Raw genomic sequence first — 18284 nt, forward strand, 5'->3', positions numbered from 1 at the left:
GGAAACAGGAAGGGTTTAGGGCACAAAATTAATTGGATGGCTTGGCGAGCTGGGCTAGTTATCTCCGGCGTTCCAGGCTGTCCCTGGCTGCTTCTGACGCCTGACACTGGCAGGCAGGGGAGAGCATGGCAACCTCGGGCTGGACTGGGGGATGTGAACTCCTGTCCAGTTACAAGTCTGTTGACAGGTACGGACATCAGATGGACACGCTACTATCGCTTGATTCTCTCCCCCCCCCCTCTCCCCCGTGCCCGGAACTGGAGCCGCCAGGCCTAGAGCTTAAATTCTCTGTGTTTCCAGGACATTCTAGACCCGGGGCCTCCTGAATCGGTCAAAACTGCCCCCAGTAGCACTTTGGAAGTGAGGTGTCTCTCAAGCTGGTGAGCTCTCCCTCTACAGAGCAGGGAAAAAGAACACGGAACACCACCAACCGGCTTCCAGGAAAGGAACTCGAAAACTCACCGGAAAGCGTAGGCTGCGAGGCGCCCCGAGGGGCTGAGGCTGGAGGTGGAGCCACCGGAAGCCACAGAGCGCGCTTGTCGTAGTCTGCGCAGCCGCAGTACAGGCCTCATGGGCTTCCGACCACCGCGCAGCCGCACTGGAGACCTCGCGTGCCGGGGGCGTGGGGCGTGGAAGTGGGCGGAGCTACCTTACACGGAGCGCTGACGTGACGGGCGGCGGCGGAAGGGTGTAGACGCGCAGGCGCAGTGGCGGCTCGGAAGGTAGGGAGGCGGGGCCGCGCATGCGCCGTGAGTGGCAGTGGCGGCGGCGGCGTCGGTGGCGGCGGCGGCGGCGGCGGCAGCAGCTGTGAGGGGGGGTTCCGGGAAGATGGTGCTGATTAAAGAATTGTAAGTGTATAGGTGGGCGCGAGCGACGATCTGGGACGGCGGTGGTGGGCGACTCATTGATCCAGACATAGGGGCGTATTCTTAAAGCCTAGGGAGCGTCAGGCCGGCCGCTCCCTGCGAGCTCCCTGCTCCCCTCCGGTACTAAGCCCCCGGCCCGCTTCAGGCCGGGGCTCGGCTCTCCCCCGACCCTTAGGCGTTGCCGTGGCAACACGGCTGCTTACCCCCTTGGCCCCTTCCGGCCCCTAGCTCGGGGATCGGAAAGGCGCGGCCGGGAGTTTCCGCTGGGACCCGCCTTTCCCAGCCCCCCACCCCCATTCCGGTCTGGGTCCGGGTCCGGGGCGGACGGCCGGGCGATCCAGCTGTGCTCCGGCTCCCGAGATGGAGTCTGCTCCTCACCCATGGGAGGTGGCCTTGCCTGGTGCCGGCAGCCCAGGTATCGGGGCGCGGGGTGTCCTGAAGTTCTTGCTGGAGCCAGGACTAGCGGGAATCCGCGGGCGTCCGGCCTCTCTCTTGGTTTGACAACCGTACGGGCTAGCTCCCGGTGCTTGGTCTCAGATGGGGCGGTACCTCGAGCCCCTCCTACCTCACGGGGCTGAGCCGAGGCGCGCACACGCGTGGTCTGGTAGGCTGGAGGCACCGACACCGTTTGCGTCGCCCGTGAACGTTGTGGGGAATCTGGGTAGCAGCGCGTGTCCGGGTTCCTAGCTGGTTCTTTTTCTTACCATCCCTTGGGCAGTTTGAGATTTGTAGTATGGATCACTCTTTGTTAGCTAGTTTGTTTTGGCAGTCCTGGGGCTTAAACTCGGGGCCTGGGCACTGTCCCTGAGCTTCTTTTGCTGAAGGCTAGCACTCTACCGCTTGAACCACAGTGTCACTTCGAGCCTTTTCTCTGTATGTGGTCCCGAAGAATCGAACCCGGGGCTTCATGCATGCTAGGCAAGCACTCTACTAAGCCAAATTCCCAGCCCGAAGTTGGTGTTTTTTTTTAATGTTCCTTCCCAAATTCCGTATTTACTTATGTACTTTGGTACTTATGTACCAAATTTACTTATGTACTTATTTTTGTGCCAGTATTGGGGCTTGAACTCACAGCCCCTGAGCTCTTTCTGCTCAAGTCTGGTGTTCTACCATTTGAATTACAGCTCCACTTTGGGCTCTTTGGTGGTTAATTGGAGCAGAATCTCACAGACTTTCCTGTATAGGTTGGCTTCAAATCATGATCTCAAGCCTCTTGAGTAGCTAGGATTATAGGTGTGAGCCACCATGGAGCATCTGGCTTTTCAAATTCTTAAACATACTTAAAAAATGAAAAGAAAGGCTTAATGTAACTGCCTCCAGACACCTTATTTTTAGTGTGATTGCTAAATCTTTTAAAACTTATCTTTTCTCTGCTTCAAACCTTCCAAAGAACAGACTCTTGAGAATGAAAGTCAGAAGTGATTACAATCACTGATGGATAGGCCCTACACTATTTTCTTTTCTGCTCTGGTACTTGATGCCATTTCCTACTTTTCCCTGGCCCATTGGGCCCTTCAAAATTCCTTGCCATTTCTCCACCGCCCCACCAATAAGCCCAATTCAGAACCTTACTGTTGGTGTCGCTCTCCTTCTGCCTCAGGTGCCTCAGTTCGATAATTCACTTCCTTCCAGGTGTTTTGTCCAGTGCCACCTTCCAGGAAGGAATTCCTGTTCCCTTGATGCTTGTATTCTCTTCACATGATCTCCACAAATGTGTCCCTTTTGTGCATGTTCCTATCTCCAGATTCTACATAGTCCCTAGCACTTAGTAGGAGCTCAGCAGACGTGTAAAATGAATTGATGAAATACCTGCGGATGGCAGGTTTACAATTAAAAATTAAAGCTCATTTGTAGTACTAAACTTCCCATTCATATAAATTCTTTCTGGAGTTAGTTATAAAAATATATCTGTGATTAAGTGTTATCTCTCTTATTCTACTATGCATCCAGTGTAGGTAGTGGCAGATAACAAGCCAGAAAGAGAATTTGAGACCAAAGGAAATTGATTGGCCCAAGTCTGATTGCACATTAGATAATCTAGTCATTTTTCTTTGATTAGAATTACTTCCCTTCAAAATGTGGCTTATGTGTTCAGTAAATAGTGTAGCAAGCAAGCTCATGGGAAAATTGTTCCCTTTGGAAATTTGCACAACTACTTTTCCCCAAACCATTTGCACTGAGATAACAAATGTTGAAATGTGCCCAGCATAGTTATTTTTTAATGCCTTATATTAAATCTTGATGTTTATGCCTCACGTACATCTCTAGATTTGTCACTCATGGCAGTTTTTTGTTTTGTTTTTAACTTTTAAAGGTTGAGGCTGTTACCTAAGTATTGACAGTATCTAGTATGGGTTTGAATTTAGCTCAGTGCTGTTGAATGAGAGAAAAAAAATCTCCAAACAACTTTCTAACAGTTACTTTTGCTTGGGAGCAGCAGATAGGACATTTAATTAAGTTAAAAGGTCAAAAATGACTTACCATGCAGGCAGGTTCTTGTTCCCTACCAGTTAGTATTTAAGCAATCGATGAAGTTGCCCCTGGGGTAAAGTCCTGGTTTTAAAGAATTCATTGATGGCCAGCACCTGCCTAGCAAATGCCATGCCCTGAGTTTGAACCCCAAGTACCACCAAGAACAAAAAGTCGCTGGTCCCATTTACAAAAGGATTTTCATGAAAATTTTCAAAGAAGTTTGTCAATCTTAAGTCTTAGACAATAATGGGACATTAGAGCTTGTCTTTTCCTTTTCCTGTTTACTTTTTAGTAAGCAAAATCTTGAAGCATCTACTAGAGCCATGGCTCTGGGAGTCTTAGTCACTTCTTGTTTATGAAACAAGGTCTTCTGAAAGTAGTGGTAAGCAAAAGTGGGGACCGTCCAGAAGTAGTTGTCAGGTGACCCACCCAGAGTCTTTGGGTGTGTGAACCTTCAGGGAGGACTCTCTTCCCTGCATACCACACCTTCTCTCCACCCCACATCTTGGTTGAGGTCTTTTTAGTAACCTCCCTTTCAAGCCCCAGAAGACTTCTTTCCTCAGCGTTCTCAGCCTCCTACAGCTAGCTGGCTTGTTAGGGTCTATGTCTGAGAACAATCTCCCAATTAATGAAAATTCCCACCATGGGGTTTCAGGCCCACCTCCAGCCCAGAGCCTTCCTGTCCCCCCTCCTCCCGTGTGTCCTGTTTACTGAGACTATGAGCTGAAGGCATGTGCCCCAAGCCCTCAGGCCATGCCATGCAGGGATTTAGTCATGGAAGCACACACAAGTTTGTTCGAGTTGAGAATTGAAATTAGTGACTGTGCTGCCTTTGAGAATGTTTCTGGGTGGGGGGGTGGGGTGAGGGTTGTGTTTGGTTGATTTTTGTGTGTGTGTGTGTCAGTCCTGGGGCTTGAACTCAGGGCCTGGATGCTGTCCCTGAGCTTTTTTGCTCAAGGCTGGCATTCTGCCACTTGAGCCACATTGCCACTTCCCGCTTTTTTCTGTTTATGTGGTACTGAGGAGTTGAACCCAGGGCTTCTTACATGCTAGGCCAGCTCTTTACCACTAAGCCACCTTCCTAGCCCTGTGGGAGTTTCTTGAAAATCAAGATGCATGTTCCTTGAGATGTGCTGTGAAAGCAAGCTTAATGACATATAGATCAGGAGTGTACAGAACTGGAGATTACACACAAGGAAAGCCTGACCAGACAGTTCACCAAGAATACACTTGGTACCCTGCAATTTCAATGACTTTCCCAAGAATTGCTGCAACTGTGTCTTTGGGTCATGGTATATAGTTGTTAGGGCTGACCTGAAAACTAGAGTAACTAAATATAAGTTTTAGTGTTAAAATTGTAACAGCTTCTAAACTCTGGTGATGACTCCATGATAGAGGGCTGCACCCCCACCCGTGAGACTAGTTTCTTGTAGTTTGACATTTAAAAATGTAGGGAGCACTTGTTCACCTCTATACCTGGGTAGCAACCATGGTAATGGACAGTAAAAAATGATCATAGTCATAGACTATAGAAATAACCATAATAGTACTAGAAATGCCATGGTAACTGTTGGGTTGGTTTACTTATGATTGAGTATTGGATTATTTTAGCCCACTCAAGCTTGTAAGTGGTAATGGGAAAACATGGTCGCAGTTGTTCAAATAAAGTTGGTACTAGGTCAGCCTGACCGCAATATTCTGCTTCTGTAAATGGCTTGCTTAACCCATTTGTGACTTGCTCTACCCCCTACACTAACCCCCTGCATCAGTGCTACGCGACCACCTGTTGTCAATTCCTGATATCGAGGCCAGTTCCCGATATCAAAGCCAAAATAGGTAACTGAAAGGGTAGATAGCTAATGGAAATAGGACAATACTTGCTTGCTAAATGTCATCAATCAAGTATCTGCCAAGTTGGAAATACCCTGCCCCTTTTGTAATCACAATAAAAACCCTGCCTATCTGAGGGTCAGGGCTCTCAATCCAGATCCGCTGTGTCAGTGACAGTTGGGAGTCCAAGCTCGAGCTTGCAATAAAGACTCTCATGCGTTTGCATCGGTATTGGCTCCTTGATGGTCTTTGGGGAACGGAAATCTGGCATAACATAGTGAGGACACGGTACCAAAGATCTTTGCCATCCAGAGATTGGCATTATTGCTTGTACAAGTAGAAAACACCTGTTCAGGGTCGAAGACACTTGCAGAAAAAAATACTCTTGTGTTTATGAATTTGAGAGTCCTGCGAGGGTGTATTTGGATTAAAAGCTTTAAGCACAGATATCTGTTTGAAAGTCATTTCCTATGTAACCTATGTCCTTTTTTCTTTTTTAGCCGGGTGGTTTTGCCATGTTCTGTTCAGGAGGTAAGTCACTCTTCTTTGTCATTTTATGGGTGTAATTAATTTTGGTGTGTTCGTCCGAATTCATGTTTTCATAGCATTTGTAGAATACCTTTACACAAGTACTTTTTTACCCCTTTGTTTTCTTTCTGGTTTTGGTGATGTGCTGGGGATTAGTGCTGGGCAAGTGTTGTACCTCCACGCTCTATCCCAGCCCTCATTATAATTAAGGGAGCAGTGGCCCCCTTCCAGTAGTCAGTTGTAATACCTTGTTTTGGAAGAAGACAGTGTCATCTCCAGTGCAGGAATGCTCTCTTCCCACAGCATCTCCTCAAGCACTTAGTGGGTAAGATGGCTCCTACCTGGAGAAGTAGCCTCTTTACTCTTGGGCATTCTTTTTTTTTTTTTTTTTTTTTGCCACTCCTGGGGCTTGATCTTAGGACCTGGGCACAGGCCCTGAGCTTCTTTTGCTCAAGGTAAGCATTTTACCACTTGAGCCATAGCACCACTTCTGGCTTTATCTGTTTATGTGGTACTGAGAAATCGAACCCGGGGCTTCAGGCTAGGCAAGCGCTCTACCACTAAGCCACATTCCCAGCCCTTTGGGCATTTTAAACAGCTGTCCACTGTACCCCCAAACCTGATTTCCTTTAATGCATGGCTGTTGATGGGAGCCCATTCCCCGGGCCCCATAGACAACCCTTTCAGGTTTGTATACCTCTCCCTGCCACCCCACTCCCAAGACCTTTTGTTCAATTTTGAAAGGGCACAAGGTTAGATAACCTGACCTTGTAGACGTCTCTCCAGCTGTTGTTGTTAGTGCATGTATTATAGTTGTTGTTTGGGCCTGCAAACAATTCCAGACGTGGTCTAACTTTAAGAGCTTTGATCTGTATTGATATAAGAAATAGCAGCTATGGAGAACTTCTGGCCTGCAGTTGCCACTACCTGTAGGACAGCCAGAAATGAAGATAAGAGCAAGAAAGTTGTCTGAGAAGCCAAGACGTGTGTAACAAAGTTCATGAACCCCTCTGGGTCTTTCTGAACTTGCACACAGTTCCTGCTTTCTCATTTGTCTGTTCTCCCAGAACTGACAGTAGATTAGAAGCAGTGAGTTGGAACTGGGACAAAGCAAACTGATAACCAAAAGAAGTGACAGCTGACAGAAAACAGAAAAAAAGTGCAAGAAGTAAAGAGTAGCTGTCTGGCACTGGTGCATGTAGATGTGAGGTTTTTGAGGCAAGTGAGGCACCTCTGCTTTATTTGCACAATTGATTGTTCCAACTCAAATGTGGAATGTGACTTTTTGTTAGGTTATTGTGGGTGGAGTCCCCCTTAAGATTTCAGCTTGTTGAAGTCTGTGAGTCTTGGTATTTATCACCCATCCTAATCCTCCCAAGCTTTGTTACAGTCAAATGTAACCATTCCACCTCTTCTCTGTTGAAATTACTCTTCACATGAGAACAGGAAGAAAGCCAGCCACAAGGGATCGGTTCATTCATCCTTTTCTGCATCCAGTTACTTTATGGTTGCTGTGTGAGTTTTGGTTACTATGTTCCCAGTGGGGACCACATGTACCTTCTGACTTGGAGACATTGGAATCCTGCTTTAAATATTTAAAAATATGACCATGTGGAAAGGCCACCTTTTGAAGGACTTCAGCATTGTGCAGTTTCATGGTGAACCAAAGCCAGCAAGCAGCCCCCCAGGAGTCTAACATCCCTGTAGGCACTTATTTTTGGAACATGGAAAGAATCTGTTTGGGTTCAGCTGCCTAGGCCTTTCCAAATAAGTAAGATTGTATTTTAAAATAAAGTGTGCTTGCATGTTAGCACTAGCATCCTACCTCCAGGAGCTTTTTAGGTAAGATTGCTTCCTGGTGCTATGGTGGCCCTTCATTTTTTCTCTCTAGTGAAATGGGTGGGTTCTTAGAAGCAGATTTTTGTGCCTTTTCTTAGAAAATATGCTTTCAAAGACCAGTGTCTTCATGGGAAGGAAGAGGTTTAGTGAGATTCGAAGGGGTTGGGCAGTGCCCTGGCTTGGGCTAGGGGTAGGCCTGTAGGAACTGTGCTCTAGTACTTACTGGAATACCACTAGAAAGGACTATCTGCTGTGTCCTGCCTTTTATGGCAGTACTTCTGCATAGTTTTTGCTTGCTAGAGAACTTCGTTGAAAATTTCTGGTCCCAAGCATCCAGTCACACTTCTGTTTAGCTGAGCAACAGCCAAACAGTCATGTCATATGTAAGTGGAAAGAAAAAATAAAAAGGACCCCAAGGTCTGGCTAAATGTGGACCATCGTGGTTCTTTAGGTTTTCAGGTTTTTACTGCATATTCTACTTATCCTCTTTTTTTTTTTTTGGCTAGTTGTGGGGCTTGAACTGAGGGCTTTTGTGTGGGCTCTGTCCCTGAGCCACACCACCACTTCGATTTTTTGAGTGGTTAATTGATAGTAAGAATCTTACTGGGACTTTTTTCTGCCTGGGCTGGCTTTGAACCATGGCCCTCAGATCTCAGTCTCCTGACTAGCTAGGATTACAGGCTTGAACCACTGGTGCCCAGCTTCCCTATTCGTCCTCTTTACTGCTGAGAACAATGTCAGAGCTTGGCTCTAATGGACAATGAAGACGAGTTTGTGCAGTCAGATAAGACAGAATGGTGAAGATGCTTCAGAGGATAAATGTATATAGTCTAAGAGTTGAACCACGTGTCACACAATTTTCTTGATAAGTGGATAAAAGCAACAGAATATTCAATATTCATTGTTTTGAATAAGGGAAATCTTATAAACTATATGTAGCTACCTAACACTGTATATAGTCATCCATTGCTTATCTTTTAAAATGATCTGGCTTGAGTTTTGCTTTCCCATAGAACACGGGCCAAGTGGTTTGGATTCACTTTTTTGTTGTTTTTCATTGTTCATGGGGCTTGAACTCTGGGCCTGGGCGCTGTCCCTGAGCTCTTCAGCTCAAGGCTAGCACTTTACCACTTGAAGCCACAGCACCACTTCCAATTTTCTGGTGGTTAATTGGAGATAAGAATCTCATGGAGGGCTGGGGATATGGTCTAGTGGCAAGCAGTGCTTGCCCTGTATACATGAGGCCCTGGGTTCAATTCCCCAGCACCACATATATAGAAAATAGCCAGAAGTGGCACTGTGACTCAAGTGGCAGAGTGCTAGCCTTGAGCAAAAAGAAGCCAGGAACAGTGCTCAGGCCTTGAGTCCAAGTCCCAGGACTGGCCAAAAAAAAAAAAAATCTCATGGACTTTCCTGCTCAGGCTGGCTTTGAACTGTGATCCTCAGATCTCAGCCTCCTGAGTGGCTAGGATTACAGGTATGAGCCACTGGTGCCCAGATTAGATTCACTTTTTTATAGTGAGATTCTAGCTTAGGCAATTTCTACAGATCCTGCTGGCTGACTGAAGTTCTGTGCCCTTTGTTGACTTCCAGTATCAGGTTGGACAACTCTATTCTGTTGCCGAAGCCAGTAAGAATGAGACTGGTGGTGGAGAAGGAATAGAGGTCTTAAAGAATGAACCTTATGAGAAGGATGGAGAAAAGGGACAGTACACACACAAAATCTATCACCTAAAGAGGTAAGTGTAGCATTCACGCTTCAATCATGCCATAACCCAGCTTGCTTATAAACCTCTCTGAGGATGCACATATGTATTTCATTGTCATTGTGTGTTGCCCCTCCCTGTTGATATCTATAAATGCTTCTGTTTGTAACATAAGATCCAGTGCTGAGAATACTATAAAATAAAAACTCAGTCCATTAAATGTCTAACCACAGAGAGAAGCTCTAGGCACAATTGAAGGTCCATCATCCATCCAGGTTTGCTGTACATATCAAAAGGTGTGTATACAATAGCCAAAATATGGAAACAACACAGATGCCCCTCCACAGACGAATGGATCCAAAAAATATGGTACTTATACACAATGGAATACTACATAGCAATTAGGAATGGTGAAATATTGTTATTCGCAGGGACATGGTCAGAACTTGAACAAATAATGTTGAGCGAGACAAGCCTAGAACACAGAAAACAAAGGGGCATGATCTCCCTGATATATGACTGTTAACAAAGGGAGACGGAGAGACAGTAGAGACCAAGTCTGTGAATACTGTATATGTTCTTGATACATTGTATATTGTATATATGTCTACCTGACCTAGAGAAGGGATAGAAAAACAGGACATAAGATATCACAAGAAATGTACACACTGCCCTACTATGTAACTGTACCCTTTTTGCACAACACCTTGTAAAAAAATTTGTGTTCAATTAATAAACAAATAAAAAAAAGGTGTGTATAAAAGCAGGCATATGGAAAGACACCACACTCATAGCATCTCTACTTGCTCCCCGTGAACTCAGAGCTGGATAGTGTTCTTCATGCGAAGCTACATCACAAACCTCCTTGTTTTCATTTCATTAACAACTGTGCGATTCTATTAAAAGCTGAGAATGCTTCTTATGAGGGCATAGCGGAGTTCACCATTTCCTGAACACCAGGTCCATCTACATACTTGAGGTGTTTAATAGATTTTGTCTGTTGTTGAAAACAGTTTTTCTAAACCTGGTTGTACAGTCTTTCTGACTTAGATACTATTTGTCTAGGACCTAGTCAAAACTGGGGTTGCTGGGAGGACCCGCCATGTTGAATAGATGTGATGACCAAATTGCCCTTGAAGAGTTTGTTCATGTTGATTTCTTTTTACAATAGTTCTTTTTAATTTTTGCTGCTTTCACAGGCAGAAAATACATTTTTGTGTGTGTATGTTTATATTTCCTCATTAGTGAAGTCTTTTAGTGCTTACCATTTGAATTTCTTTTGTGCCTTGCCTGTTCAAGTGGGTCTTGTTCATTTTGACTTGTCCAAGTTCTTCTGCACATTACCTATAGGCAGTCTGATCTCTCTTTGCCATAAATGTTTTAAAGTAGTAATTGTATGCCAGGATTTATGTAAGGGCAGGAGACCAGTAATAGCTTTGAAAACTCTACATTGCCAGTAACCCCCAGTTTACTAAGAGTAAGAGGGAATCTGCTCTGTTCTTTCTTTATTCTCTCCAGGTTAAAATAAATCGTGTTCTTGGTTTGTGGTGCCCCTCAGCATTATGGGAGAGCTGTGGTGATCACCCTTTTTCACACTTTGTCAGCTGAATTCTACTGCTTGGTTTATACTGAAGCAGAAATAGATTCTTTTCTGTTAGAATTCAGCATTTCTTCCATTGATGTGAAATAATGAAGTCAGTTACTGACAAACAATTGAAGAGAAAATTTTGTATTTGTAGCATAGTTTATGTAATATTGCCAGTATCAAACTTATTTATGCCTAGCTTTCTCTAAAATTATTTACTAATACATAATTAGAATTTTGTAATTGTAAAAAAATTAGACTCTAGGAGTTGTAAAATGAATTATAAAACATTAGATGTGCCAACTTTTTGTTTGTCTGTGATGTACTTTTTAGATCACTCTCCCACAGATGATTGGGTTTGAAGTAGATTCATTTGAAGACTTTATTATGTGGGAAAACTTGGTTGCTAAGTATATATAATAACATACTATATATGTGTTACATATATGTATACACAAAATAATATTCACAATAATGTGTTTCATGTTTTCCAAATGAGTAGCCTAGTAAAATGCTCTTTAAAATTTTTATCACATGTTGCTGGATAATTTTTTAAAAATTTACTTATGAGAAAGGAAAGGACTGTTAAGTATCCACTTTTGTGACGTAGCACTTGAGTCCAATGATAGCTGTTCAGCTGAATAGGGCTCTAAATGCAATTAGTGCGAGAGGTCTCTTGTCTGAGGGGCTGTTTGAACCTGAGACTCAGTGTTCCTCTCAGGTGCTGAGTGGATTTTATGAAGGACAGCCCTGGCTCTAGGGTCCTGCCTCACACATTGTTCCCTTCCTAGAAGGAGCTGCAGTCTATACCCCTCATTGACACTCCCTCACCCACATACAGTCTGAGAAACAGCAGCATACGCTGTACAAAGGAAATGCAAGGGCACACATTCAACCAAGGTGGCAGGGACCTGACTCTTCTATTTCCTCCTTCATCAAAGTAGGTGTCTGACCTCAAGACTCAAACCCCTACGTCTCCCATGAGAAGGAATAGCAGGGCTGATTCTGTGTGATTGTTGTAGTGGGTCTGTCCCCCCCTCCTCCCCCCCATAGCTGCAGATGGAAGTACAGAGACCTAGCTGTGAAGGAAATAGAGGAGAAGGCAATTGGAGGCTTCAGGCAGTATGGCATTTAGTAGGCACTTACTACAGCATTGGGGCAAGAGCGACCAGGAGTCCACATTCACATCTGTCACTGTCACACTGAAAGCACCTTAGCTGAGGCCCCAGAGTCATGTAGCAGTAAATGCTTGGGCTTTTGCTGTGCTGTCAGAAGACTTTGACCCACTGAGCACTTACAGCAGCGTACTGTCCCTAGGGACACCTGAGTTGTGTCCTGAATCCATGGTTCCTTTCCTAGCCTTTATCCCATGGCTAACCCAAGCCCTGTGCACTGGCCCCATGCCACACACCACGGCACTGCACACATCACCAAGGCCACTAACGCCTTTACTTGGTGATGCTTGAAGTTCTGAGTCTTGCTCTACCCTAGGTAGACCAGGGCCCCATTGTTTCTCATCTCAGCAAAACACTTCTTAGTAAGATTTACCCATTTTATTTCAACCATCAGGTTGAGAAACAACCTTGGCAAGGCATGGACAAAACTCCAGAGTCATTGAGTCTTTGTGAGGGACGTTTCAAATGTCTACTTTCCTCAAGGCTTATTAGCTGGCCCTGTCTTTCATTTGGTAGCAGAGGTAGGAGGTAAAGCAGGCATGCGATGTGGTTCTGAAGCCCACCCACTTTGTCCTTTTGTGAATCAGGTGAAATTTTGCCACTTCCAAAGTGAGCCAGCTCACTTTGGCAAGTTTGCAGGGAGTCCTCTTGAGCCACATCTGGCTTCCCCAGATCGCATTCTCCTGACATCGTCCAAAGTTTTAACCAGGCACTGGGAGTTGTCTGCCTGGCCAGCTGTTACACCTCCATTGAGAGTGAACCCCTGGCCTCTCTGCTGGTCTCCACTGGCCTCTGGAAGTAACCTGTGGACACCCATACTTGTCTCTGGATAGCCTATTATGTTGTGAACTCAGTTCACATCTGTCCTGGGCAGAGGCCTTCTTTGGCCTCCTCTCTTAAGCTCTTCGCTTGCTCCTTTACAGATTTTGACAGTGATTACATATCTGCACATACTTGTGCTTGTACCCTACTTCCTACAGGTGCTGTGTGTGTCCTTCTATGGTTGGTAGTTGGTGCTGGTGAGGAAAGAGGGAAATTACTAGACAGTTTTGAAACTGCACAGGAATCATGTGGCAGTCTTTGCTGAGGTTCTGAAAAAAGCTGGGTTCTCTCCCAGACCTCTGCAAGAGCCCACAAGCCAACCCTGAGCTAGTGTGCATTCCTCCTTCTTGGGGAAAATCAGCTTTATTCCTTTTCCCTCCTAATCAGCTTGTGCCTTCACCATCCCCAGTCCTTCTGGATGAGGGAGAGTTTGTAAAGCTTTGTCCTGGTTTTCAAAGGTTAAAACAGCTGGGCTTTTACAGGAAAAGCTTTTTTAAATTTCATGTGGTTCCAGGTAAGAGATCATTTTTGTGAGCAAGAAGAGTCATTTGTGGAAACTCAAGTTTTAAAAAATGAGATGTTTAGGCTGGGGATATGGCCTAGTGGCAAGAGTGCTTGCCTCGTGTACATGAGACCCTGGGTTCAATTCCCCAGCACCACATATACAGAAAATGGCCAGAAGTGGCGCTGTGGCTCAAGTGGCAGAGTGCTAGCCTTGAGCAAAAAGAAGCCAGGGACAGTTCTCAGGCCCTGAGTCCAGGCCCCAGGACTGCCCCCCCCCCAAAAAAAATGAGATGTTTAAATCACCCCAAAAAGTAGAGGGTTATATAGATTGATATTCACAGATCATTTTATAGAGGAAAGAAGTTACTAAGTATCAGCTAGCTATAGCAATTCATTCTTAATTCAAGAATTGGCCTTCATAGAATTAACATGTCATTTTGTTGTTGTTGTTGAGATGTAATTCAGTCTTAAGTTTTACACAATTCTGAGTTTTCTGACTTAAAAGTCTTAAGTCAGCTGTGGCTCTTGTGGCTCAAGCCTGTAATTTTAGCCATTTGGGGTCGGAGGATTAAGTTTCAAAGTCAGCCCAGGCAAAAAAAGTTCAGGAGATCCCATCTCAACCAATAAATAGCTGAGCACAGTGGCGCGTGCCTGTCACCCAAGCTGCATAAGAGGCTGAGATTGGGAGGATCGTGGGTCCAGGCCAGCCTGTGCAGGAAAGTCCAAGACTGCATCTCAGCTGAGGGAAGCAGGACACACTGGCACATGCCTGGGAGCCGAGCAGCTACAGGAAGCTGAAGTTGGTGGCTCATGATCCAGGCACAGCTGAGGCTGGAACTGAGTCCAGATCTTAAAACCAGAAGCAGTGGGACTGGAGGTATGGCTCAGCAGTAGAGCACCAGTTCAAACCTAGTGCTGCCAGGAGGGAAGAGGAAGGAGGGAGAGACTCATTACTTTACCTATAGCAAGTTAATGTAGTCTTCAGATTCTTTATGGACATTTCAACAGTTTTGCTCGTTGGTTTTTGAGATGGATACATAAAATTTTCAAGAGAAAAGCACAGTTGGAAATGGTTCTCCAAGGACTGCAGTGTGGCTCATGGTAGAGCCCCTGCCACAACGTGCCAAGGCCATGGGTTCCATCCTCAGCTCTGCAATGAAAGTCTGATGGAATAATCTGCCCAGGTATTCATCTCAGAAGGACTCAACAAAAAGAATGCTTTCGTGCCTGAGTACCAGTGGCTCACTCCAGCTATTCAGGAGACTTAGATCTAAGGATTGTGGTTTGAAGCTAGCCCAGGCAGGAAAGTCTATGAAAGGCTTATCTCCAGTTAACCACCAAAAAGCTGAAGTAGAGCTCTGAGCCCCAAGACCAGCGCGTGCATGCTTCCAGATCAGAAGTTGGGTTGCATGTCTTTTTAAGCCATGGACGCCCTTTATTTTCCTCTTCTGCCTTGACTACACCGCTGCTGATACGTTATGGTTGTCATGTATTGCCTCCTCTGTATAGCAGTGCTGGAACTTTATCCTGAGGGTAGGCTCTGGGTTTGAACTTCCACTACGGTGGTGCTCTGCCATTTGAGCCATGCCCTGAGGGCATGTTGTTGTTGTTGTTTTTGCCAGTCCTGGGGCTCAGGGCCTGGGCGCTGGTCATTTGTTTGTTTGTTTTTAGTAGTTTGTTGGAGATAAGAGTCCCAGGGGACTTTTCTGCTAGCTTTGAACCCTCAAATCTCAGCCTCCTGTGTAACTAGGATTACAGGCTCAGAGCCCTTTTTTGTTTGCTCTTAGTTATTTTTCAGTTTTTGCTCAGGGGTCAGCCTCTGACCTCCGTCCGTCTCCCTGTGCTTCCTGGCTTGGGTTGTTGGGATTGCAGGCTTGCCACCTTACTCATCAGGTTGGGATCAAACCACAGCCCTCCCAATCAATCTCCAGCTCCCCAGTAGCCCAGTAGGATGCCAGTGGAAGAACAGGGAGTGGAATGGCCCTTCCCTGTGTTTGTTTTGGAAGGCCTCCCTCCATGTTGTAAATTTCTGGGCCCCCAAGCTTCCAGAGTAGCACTTATAGCATTGTTTGCAGAGACTTCCTAAGTGGTTGTGCAGTGGAAATGGAAGGATGTGATTCCTCCTGTCTACATGCATGTACCATGTACTATGTTAGCACAACTGCTGATCATTACTCTCCTGCAAAGTAGCATCTAAACAAGGCTCGTTTTGCTTACTACCTTTACACCTTCAAACCATTGCTTAGACTTGTTGAAGGGGGATGTTGTGTTTACATGCTTATGTTGAATGGGGCAAAGAGCTCAAAGATTGAGACTTGATTAAGTAAGTCAGAACCACAAGATGACTTGTATCCAGGTGAGCAAATTGTAGACCATTTTATGAAGATGACACTCCATGAACCACTAGCAGGTTTGCTCTGTGCTCAGTTTGGCCAGCATCTTCTAGCTTGCCTCACAGGGTTTACATTTTAGCTTGCTTGACCCTCACCTAGATTTTTTTAAATGATTTTTAATCTTTATTATAGCATAGCTGATATGAAACAGCATATGTGCAACTATGCCCTCACCTGGATTTTAAGGTCTATTGGTTCTGGTTCTTTGCAATGTTTGAAGACTTTCATACTAGGCATTACTATTTTCAGTGACCCTGGCTTCATATTCGAAGTTAGTGAATCATCCTGCAGTTGGATAAGAATGGAGGATCAAAGAATGAGCTCTCCTGGTCAAGGCATCCTCTTCGCGCTCCTGGAATTGCCCTTGCTGCTTTTCTTTTTCTGTGATGTCATGAAACCACCAAACTATGTCCTTGTTCTCATGTCCCCTGGGTCCTCTGTCTGTGGGTGCCGACCTCTGCAGTTGCTGCCTGGCTGTCTGTTCGGTCTGAGGCCCTCTGCCATCTGCCTTGCATGACCTCCTGGATCCCCAGAGAAATAACTCCAGGCCAACTAGTTTTACTAGAGGGGTCTGGCTGCTTCCTGGCTCTCAGGCTTTCTTAATTTGTTCTTTGTCTTTCTTAGTTGAAGAAACAAAATTGTACTTGGCAGTTCTCAGAGTAACAGTTATGGCCCAGAAGAAGTGAATGCTTTGCTTGAAGTCAGAAGCAGTCATCTTGCCGTGCTGTCACTCAGCCACGGCTTGCTGGCTATCTGAAGTGAGATTATTCCTGCCTCAAGAGTTGCTGGAAGGTTTAAAGAAAGGAAAATGCCCGTGAAAGAGCCAAACAATCCTGCCTGTTGAAAGTTAACAGTAACTACCTTTTATGAGTACATACTGTGCTGTGTGCAAAACAAATGGTGGACACGGCTAATTCAGTCTTCCAGCATCCAGGAGTTCAGAACATCAGGGGGTCTGCTGCTCATATGGCTTCTAAGTGACGGTGTTGGGATTTGGGGTGGGGCGGTAGAAACCCAGCGCCCTAATAAAGCTGCCCTCTTTACAGTAGCCTCGTCTCAGCACAATGGCAGTTTCATGTATGGTTCTAGAAGACCTGTGAGACTGAATTTCCCATTTGTTACAGGGTAGTCGTCTTTGTGATGCACTTGTGGTGTCCTTTCTCTGCCTAGCTGGTTATTCTGTGGGTTGTGAGGAATTGGCGCAGGCTCCTGGGCTTTCATGACATGCTTAACCATGTCTGTTGCATGAGGCCTTGACTAGGCTTTCCCACCCTCTAAAATGCTTTGCATTCACACAGGTCTTTCAGTTTGTCCTATACGTTGTAATCTGTGACATATTTCAAGATGTTCCTTTGTTATAGGCTTTTATCCATTGTGAATCCTTCCAATGTGTGACTATGTAAGATAACTTCTTTAGCTGTGTTTTAGGTTGTTTTAGGTTTTTTGTTTTTTTGTCAGTCCTGGGGCTTGAACTCAGGGCCTGTGCACTGTCCTTGAGCCTCTTTGTGCTCAAGGCTAGCGCCCTGCCACTTGAGCCACAGCTTTTTCTGAGTAGATTATTGGAAATAGGAGGCTCACAGACATTTCAGCCCCAGCTGGCTTCAAACCGCGATTCTCAGATCTCCACCTCCTGAGTAGGTACAGGCGTGAGCCACTGGTACCCGGCTTCCCAACTGTGTTGATGTGTAGTTTGGGTAGCTTCAGTTAACACTTAGATTTCCCACCAGGGGAATACATCTAAAACCTATAGAAAAGCATTGCTTATATTTCAAAACAGCTATTTTTACAGTTAAGCTTTCATACTCATTTTGTTACTTTATCATTTTTCTACCTGATTACCTTAAGATTGAAATAAACTTGATAGGAGTCTTGAATGCTAGTGCACCAACTTTTGATTACAGTAGTAGTCAATGCAATTTGTGAGATCATGGTTGATAGCGCTGATCATATGGTGCCATTGCAGTTGAAAATGTATCTGCTCTCCTTGCAGCAAAGTTCCTGCATTCGTAAGGATGATTGCTCCTGAGGGCTCCTTGGTGTTCCATGAGAAAGCCTGGAATGCATATCCCTACTGTAGAACAAGTAAGTCTTGTCCCAGCAGCTTTTTCCCCCTTCCATCCACCCTGAGGGCCAGGGAATGGAGCCCAAGTGCCAGGTCCTCCTATGGGCACTCAGCTGCCCCTGCCTGGGTAACAGCCGGGGAGCGGCTGCATCTGGTCCTCCGGGTGGTTGTGTGGTGGCAGGTTCACTCCCAAGTGATGGGTATGCCCTGCTGGCTGCCTGCTCCAGGGAAGCACATGGGGAGAATGGCATGCGCTCAGAAATGCCTCCTGATGAGGTTTCAGTATTTAAACTGTCTCCTGATGAGAGAGAGAGAGGACAGACCTGGGAGCAGCTTCCAGTTATTTGCCAAACTGACTTTGTAAAGTTTGTAACATTATTCTGGCTACCATTATTTTAAAACTGGATTACTCCATCATCTAAGGATCATGGTATCAGTTACATAGAAACGGTTTTGAAGACATAAGCTACTAAATGTTCTCTATTTTCAGGTGGTTTAGTGA

At 45.4% G+C, this 18284-nt stretch overlaps 1 protein-coding gene across 2 annotated transcripts in view; it reads left to right on the top strand.

Annotated features, from left to right (window-relative positions):
• Window positions 1–754: 754 nt before the first annotated feature.
• The window catches only part of Pitpnb (phosphatidylinositol transfer protein beta), a 57795-nt gene continuing 40265 nt past the window's right edge, over window positions 755–18284 (top strand). For both annotated transcript variants that reach the window (XM_048342737.1, XM_048342736.1), the window contains exons 1-4: window positions 755–848; window positions 5669–5699; window positions 9129–9274; window positions 17711–17802. In XM_048342737.1, coding sequence (XP_048198694.1) covers window positions 829–848; window positions 5669–5699; window positions 9129–9274; window positions 17711–17802 — 289 coding nt within the window. In that variant the 5' untranslated portion in view covers window positions 755–828. The remainder of the gene's footprint in view (window positions 849–5668; window positions 5700–9128; window positions 9275–17710; window positions 17803–18284) is intronic.

The sequence above is a fragment of the Perognathus longimembris genome, chromosome 3 (genome assembly GCF_023159225.1).
Source record: "Perognathus longimembris pacificus isolate PPM17 chromosome 3, ASM2315922v1, whole genome shotgun sequence".
Classification (NCBI taxonomy): Eukaryota; Metazoa; Chordata; class Mammalia; order Rodentia; family Heteromyidae; genus Perognathus; species Perognathus longimembris.